General features: G+C 46.6%; 1 protein-coding gene across 1 annotated transcript in view; it reads right to left on the bottom strand.

The window, feature by feature from the left end:
* Window positions 1–761: 761 nt before the first annotated feature.
* CFAP251 (cilia and flagella associated protein 251) overlaps window positions 762–7,684 on the bottom strand; it is a 63,150-nt gene continuing 56,227 nt past the window's right edge. Inside the window, exons 19-21 of the mRNA XM_044243422.1 lie at window positions 4,240–4,468; window positions 2,957–3,058; window positions 762–967 (exon numbers count right to left, since the gene is read on the bottom strand). Coding sequence (XP_044099357.1) covers window positions 831–967; window positions 2,957–3,058; window positions 4,240–4,468 — 468 coding nt within the window. The 3' untranslated portion in view covers window positions 762–830. The remainder of the gene's footprint in view (window positions 968–2,956; window positions 3,059–4,239; window positions 4,469–7,684) is intronic.

The following is a 7,684-nucleotide window of genomic DNA, read 5'->3' as shown; positions in this document are numbered from 1 at the left end:
GTCATTTCACTTGTTTACACAAAGATGGTGCTCTATTCCCAAGGTCAAAACACTGCTGAAAACTCAGTCCTATTCCCCAAACATCCCCCCGAGCTGGGCAACTGGGCCCTGTTTTTGCCTGCTAACGTGTTTTGAAGCCCAGTGGAAAATGAGGCAGCGAATGTCCCTGCCGCTGGTTTTGGGTGGGAGGTGTGGGGGAGGGGGAGGCTCACAGACTCTGGTCGGTGAGTTCTGCCCTCTGGGGGCCAGCCAGGTGGTTTCTGGCCCAGGTGCAGCATGCAGGGCCCCAGGGGGGCTTTTTTGCATTCTTTCTGGCAGTTGCCACCAGGGCTAAGCATGGCCAGTGATGCTCTTCCCTAACGGCTACACACAGCCGCTTAGGTGTTTTGCTGATGAGAACCCAGAAGCAGGGTTCTCCTGCTTCTGGGTTCTCCCCTTCCTCCCCTAGTCAAACCGCAGGTAGGGGTGACCCACAAGAGGTCTAAGGTCCAGGTGGCCCTCGAGGGCCACACGTGTCCCTAGGACCAGCCTACCTCCAGGTCCTTTCCAACTCTGGTCTGGTAGCTTTGCCTTACAGTAGGCAGAGGGACGGGCCAGGGGACCCAGCCACCGCGTACATCCGGCTGCCAGTGTGTTTCTTGCCTCCACCCACTTTCCTATTTCAGAAACAGTGGAATGTCCAACTTTGTGAATTCCATTGCTTAACAGAAATTTGCTTTTAATGTCTAAATATTCCAAAGATTAGAGTGGGGGCAGGAAAATGCAGGGAAAGCAGTGCCTCTTGGGGCGGGGGGAGGGAAACACCCCGCACACACAAAGTCTTTTGTGCTTCAAACATTCTTTACAACTTCACTGACCATAGGATCTTGTCTGAAATCTTGTGAAATGGTTAGGCCAAGAATGTCCGTCGTGAATATTTCTGCAGTGATTTCGTCGGGAAGTTCTTCTTCAAGGCAGATTTCTGAACCTAGCCAAACAAGAAAAGAAAACAAATGCTTTCATAACGATTAGGTTTCTAACTTAGAAGCATTTCCCAAAAATACAAGGAACCTATACTAGACAAAAGTGAGAGGTGCTTTGTGCTACGGTTTGGCTGTGAGTTCTTAAAAACCCCTGGGTGGAAATTGGCTGAAATCCCTTCTTTACGGTTTGGAGCACTGTTACCAAATCTCTGTGAACTCCATTGGAAAGCCTTAACCACATGGTTTGGTTGATTTATGTGTAACAACTGGGAGCTTTACATCCTGAGGTCCCACGTACACAAGGAATGGGGGAGGGGAGCTTGGAGGCTGGAAATGACCCATGGGATACTGGAGTCTAGAACTGTCTGAGATCAGGAATCCTGTTTAATGTGAGACTGGGAATGAACAATGAAGCAGAGGGAGGAGCGTCGGGGTGGCTCAGTAGGTTGATCTCGGGGTCCTGGAATCAAGTCCCACGTCAGGTTCCCTGTTCAGTGGGGAGTCTGCTTCTCCCTCTCCCTCTGCCTCCTCCCCTGCTTGTGCTGTCAAATAAACAAAATCTTTAATAAGTAGACCTCATTATAGAGGCACCACCATTTTTTTTTCCCAAGATTTTATTTGTCAGAGAGAGAGCGAGCGAACACAGGCAGACAGAATGGCAGGCAGAGGCAGAGGGAGAAGCAGGCTCCCTGCCGATCAAGGAGCCCGATGTGGGACTCGAACCCAGGATGCTGGGATCACGACCTGAGCTGAAGGCAGCTGACCAACTGAACCACCCAGGCGTCCCAATAAAATCTTAAAAAAAAAAAAAAAAAAAAAAGCCACCTCCAGCTATCTGAAGTCTTCACTAGGTTGTTCGAAAAAAAAAAAAAGAAAGAAAGAAAGAAAGGGAAAAGGGAGGCAGAGGGAGAAGGAAGACTGGCAAGGGGTCGGTAATGGTGGCAGGCTCTTACCACCATGGGGCATCAGGCAGCATCTGGGGCTTGGCAGTGGAGACAGCCTCGCAGGCCCGGGAGAACTGCTTATTTTAATTTTTTAAAAAATACTTTATCAGGGGTGCCTAGGTGGCTCAGTGGGTTAAAGCCTCTGTCTTGGGCTCACATCATGATCCCAGAGTCCTGGGATGGAACCTCGCATCAGGCTCTCTGTTCGGTGGGGAGCCCGCTTCCCCCCCACCGCCCCGTTCTCTCTGCCGGCCTCTCTGCCTACTTGTGATCTCTATCAAATAAATAAACAAAATCTTTAAATATATATATTTTATGTATTTATTTCAAAGAGAGAGAGAGAGAGAGAGAGCATGAGCAGGGGGAGGGGCAGAGGGAGAGAGAGAAGCGGACTCCCAGCTGAGCAGGGAGCCGGATGCAGGACTCAACCCCAGGACCCTGGATCATGACGTGAGCCAAAGGCAGACGCTTCACCAACCAAACCCCCAGGTCCCCCTCGGGAGAGTGGTTTAGACTGGATTCTCTAGCACTTAAATTCACAAGTCCAACTTCAGGTCCATTGTCCTCCCTCGGGTGGGCTAAAGAAGGAGGTGGGGCATCCTCCTGCAGGAGGGGATAGGAGGGTGAGCTTTAGGAACTTCCAAGCCCTGGTGGCTTGAAGCAGGGCTGATGCTTGCTTGTTGCTTTGTCTCTACTCAAGTTTCCCGACAACGCCTCTCGCAAAACACCTTCCAGGCTGTATCTTCTCGTGGTCAGGACTCACGCACCCCAGCCGGAAAGATGGAGACTGGGTCCATGGAACTAAGGGAACATGCAAGCAGAAGGCACCGAGGACGGACCGCACATAGTAACAAAGGCTTTCATCTCTCAGCCACGACCACCGCCCTCTGGTCCTTTCATAACTTATTAATGGTGGGTCCCCAGCCGACTTTGCTGTGTGCACGGTATTAAGGAGGGAGGCTTGCACCAGTCAAGAGAAATAAATGCACTTAGGTCGCCAACAAATTGGGACGCCACAACTACACGCCCAGGCAGAGCATGCCACAGTACCTTTGACAGAGGAGGCCACAGGCTCGGATTTCCACCCCTCAGGGTTCAGTCCAAACAGGGTAGCGAAGCAGTCAGACATTTCCTCTTCGGTCATGTGCTCACCTGAGTAAAGTAGGGGAAAAAGTGTCCATTCAGCTCCTGGACGCTGCCTCACATCAGAGCTTAGCATCATTGTCCCGAGGTCTCAAAGAGAATTACTCCACGATTTCCTTTTCTCAAGACACAAAAACAATCTACGGGGTCCCATGTCACTGTCATATATCCTTTCTCATGTTGGGGTGAAGAACGGTGCTCCCAGAAGGGGAAGGCTGTTGGGGCTCGTAAGGAGAAAGAAGACAACATTCTTTCTTTCTTTCTTTCTTTTTAAAGATTTTATTTATTTATTTGACAGACAGAGATCACAAGTAGGCAGAGAGGCAGGGAGAGAGAGGGGGGTAAGCAGGCTTCCCGCTAAGCAGAGAGCCCGATGCGGGGCTCGATCTCAGGACCCTGAGATCACGACCTGAGCCGAAGGCAGAGGCTTTAACCCACTGAGCCACCCAGGCGCCCCAGAAGACAACTTTCTGATAAAGGCCACGTTCAGTTTCATTTCCCCTTCCCTCACACCAGGACCACCGGGACCACCGGGACCACCAGTCTGACGGAGAGGAAGAAAGCCTACCTGACTTCCTCTTGTACAATAATGAGGAAAACAGTGGGGAAAAACGGAAATTTTTACATTGGCGTTCTTTTACCTCACCATTGCATCCCAATGTCATCGCAGCCCAGTGACACTGGTGGCTCACCCTTTCGCTCCCCTTTTACAAGTGAGGATACTGATCCTCAGGGTGTTCAGCAAGTTGGGGCATAAATCACATTCTTAGGGACCCAGGATGGCACCCTTCCCATCACCCTGAGTTTGCCAGCTCTACGGACCAGCAGGTAACATCCCTCATGGTTGAAACCATGGTTTTGGGGGGAGGCAGACATCGCCCCGATTAAAGATGCCAGGGGGTCTGCTGCCCCCCCAAAACAACTCCTCTCCAGTGGCAACAGCCCAATGGTGTGATAAGAAACTACCTATTGGGGCGCCTGGGTGGCTCAGTGGGTTAAGCCTCTGCCTTCGGCTCAGGTCACGATCTCAGGGTCCTGGGATCGAGCCCCACATCGGGCTCTCTGCTCAGCAGGGAGCCTGCTTCCCCCCCCCTCTGCCTGCCTCTCTGTCTACTTGTGATCTGTCTGCCAAATAAATAAATAAAGTCTTTAAGAAAAAAAAAAAAGAAACTCGCTATTTATGGATTTACCTTTCGTTAGAAGCAGATTCAGGAAATCTTCTCTTCGTATGGCTTTCTTTCCTTTTGAATTGGTAAAACCAAGAATGTCAAAGCTCTCCTGGATCCCACGCATGGTGTTACCGAAAGGTGGCCTATGATTGAGGTAAACTTTGAAGAAATCTGGTAAGTTGATTTTGTCAATTAGCTTTCCAGTGTCCACATATTCACTAAATCTGACTTCGTTAAACATATCTTCAATCTAGGGAAGAGGGTTAAAAAAAAAAAGACTATGGTGAGCAGGAGAGGCACTTCAGGGGTGCCTGGGTGGCTGTCTCGGTTGGTGGGGTGTCCAGCTCTTGGTTTTGGCTCAGGCTGTTATCTCTGGATTACAAGATCAAGCCCTCTGTTGGGTCCTGTGCTCCACATGGAGTGAGTCTGGTTGTCCCTCTCCCCCCACCGCCGCCCCTCCCCCCCACACTTTCTCTCGCTTTCTCTCTAAAATAAATAAATAACACCTTTTTTTAAAAAAAAAAAGAAAAGACACCTTTAAAAAACATCTTTAAAAAAAAAAAAGACACCTTGCTATATTTCTAAAAATTGGACAGTAACAGACAGATGTTTACAGTTAGCTGAAAACCTGTCTGTTGAGGGTTGCTTATATCCCCTAAGAAAAAGATGTTGATGTCCTCACCCCCAGGAGCTCAGAATGTGACTTTATTTAGAAACAGGGCCAGGGCAGCCGTAATTCGTAAAGATGAGGTCATACTGGGGTGGGATGGGCCTTTAATCCATTGTGAATGGTGTCCTTATAAGAAGAGGGGAGAGACACAGGGAGGGGACAGCCATGTGATGACAGAGGCAGGGAGTGGAACGAGGCTGTTTCAAGCCCAGGGCTGCTGGTGGCCAGCAGAGGCTGCAGGAGGTGAGGAAGAAAGGGAGGATTTCAGAGCCCGCCCCTGCTAACAAGTGGATTTATCCTATAAGAGGATACATGTCTGTTGTTGGAAGCCACCAGAGTGTGATGCCTTGTTAACAGCCCTAAGACAGCTGGCCAGTTTTTCAATCCTATCAGCACTGTTACTTACCTACCCATCTCATAGTGTTTCAACTACTTCCTTGCTTTGGCAAATAGAGCTTAATTTCATTTAGAAGGCAGAATCCTCACAAACTTGGAAATTAAAAGAACAAGCAAATAATTCCATGTGAAACTCAAATATAGGACCAAGGGCCCTAGTAAATTTCAATTAACTGCACCATGATTCTTGTTTTCTTTCCTCTCTTTTCCATTTTCAATGTGCAATATTTTATATATACAAAAGATTACATGGAACTTATGGGATCTGATTAAAAGATGAACACCTAAGAAGCCATCATTCATTGAAAGTTCAACAAAATTGATAGATCTTTAGGTAGAATAACCAAGGAAAAAAAAAGAAAAAGAGAAAAGACTCAAAATACTAAAATTGGGACTGAAAGAGGGGATACCAGTACCAACTTTTCAGAAATAAAAAGAGGGTAGCTCTTTCTGCCCACAGATCTTGTCTTTGTGCTTTAATAAAACCACCTTTTTTGCACCAAATAAAGTATGAGCAACAGCCTGTCAACAGGATAACTTAGACGAAATGAACACATTCCTAGAAAGAAAAAACAACCAAAACTGACTCAAGAAGAAATAGAAAATCTGAATAGACCTATAACAAGTGAAAAGATTGAATTGGTAATTTTAAAACTTCCACAAAGAGGGGTGCCTGGCTGGCTCAGTCAGAAGAGCATGTGACTTGATCTTGGGGTTGTGAGTTGGGCCCCATGTTGGGTGTAGGGGATACCTACACCCAACATGTTGTTGCTTAAAACAACAACAACAAAAATCCTTAAAAATAATTCCACGAAGGAAAGCCAAAGACGAGATGACTTCACTGGTGAATTCTACCCAATACTTAAAAAATACCAATTCTCCACAAACTTTCCCAAACACAGAAGAAAAGGGAACACTTCCCAATTCATTCAATGAGGACTGCTTCCTGATTTGGAAATTCATTATGCATTTGCCAAGTTTTCTAGAATGAGAAAGGGTGCTGACCCGTCTATGGATTCGGAGGAAAATGTGGTGCCCTTTAGTGCAGGTCTCCAATGGGTCTCCTTGGGGAACTGGCAGAATGAGAGAAAGGGAGAAATATAAAAACAAACAAAACCCCTCCTCAGTGTCCACCTCCTCTCTCTCTGCACTATTTTTGTAGCATGCATACTGCAGTCAGCTGAAATTCAGAAACCCAAGTTATGTCTGGCAAAGGGCTAAAAATTAGTAATTTATTTTAATATTTACATTTTAAACTGATATATTTCCTAATAAATTGTGGGGCTTGGAATTTTACAGAGAGAATAAGAGTCACAGAAAAGGGGGAAATATTTTTTTTTCCCCCTGAACATGAACTCAGTTTTGGTCTTTAGGAATAAATCAGGAAATGAATCTATATTTGTATACAACATTTATCAATAGGTAACCAACTTTTCCCCTGTCCATTACATTTTAGAAAATAAAGATTGGAAGAACACCCGTTTGAACCTACATCAAATATCAGCTGGTCTGGGGCACCCTAGTGCCTTGGTCTGGCCCCAAGTATCAAGAAGAAATGGGGCGCCTAGATGGCTCAGTGGGTTAGGCATCTGCTTTTGGCTCAGGTCATGATCTCAGAGTCCTGGGATTAAGCCCCGAATCAGGCTCTCTGTTTGGCAGGGAGCCTGCTTCCCCCCACCCCCTCTGCCTGCCTCTCTGATACTTGTGACCTCTTTCTCTGTCAAATAAATAAATAAAAATCTTCCACACCAAAAAAAAAAAAAAGAAGAAGAAAAGTCTTTTGCAGTCCAACCAACCAACCGTAATTTCTGTGAAAGATTTGAGGTACTTTCTTTCCATTCCCCTCCCACGCATACAAAATATATATGTATATGTTTTGCAAAATTCTCATCACATATGTATATAACTTTGTATCCTGGGTTTTTTTCCCCCTTAAACACTGTATCTTAGTGATCAGTATTTAGATTAGTACTTAGATTAGTATTTTCTTTCTTTCTTTTTTTTAAAGATTTTATTTATTTTTTTGACAGAGACAGAGATCACAAAGTAGGCAGAGAGGCAGGCAGAGAGAGAAGGAAGCAGGCTCCCTGCTGAGCAGAGAGCCCAATGTGGGGCTCGATCCCAGAACCCTGGGATCATGACCTGAGCCGAAGACAGAGGCTTTAACCCACTGAGCCACCCTGGCGCCCCTAGATTAGTATTTTCAAAGAAGCCATTTATTTTCAATGTAACATTCTAGGAATGGTCTTTTTTTTTTTTTTCCAAGATTTTATTTATTTATTTGACAGAGAAAGACACAGCGAGAGAGGGGACACAAGCAGGGGGCGTGGGAGAGGGAGAAGCGGGCTTCCCGTGGAGCAGGGAGCCTGATGCAGGACTCGATCCCAGGACCCTGGGATC

This window comes from Neovison vison, chromosome 3 (genome assembly GCF_020171115.1).
Source record: "Neovison vison isolate M4711 chromosome 3, ASM_NN_V1, whole genome shotgun sequence".
Classification (NCBI taxonomy): domain Eukaryota; kingdom Metazoa; phylum Chordata; class Mammalia; order Carnivora; family Mustelidae; genus Neogale; species Neogale vison.
The sequence above is the reverse complement of the archived record's forward strand: the minus strand, read 5'-3'. Positions and strand labels throughout refer to the sequence as shown.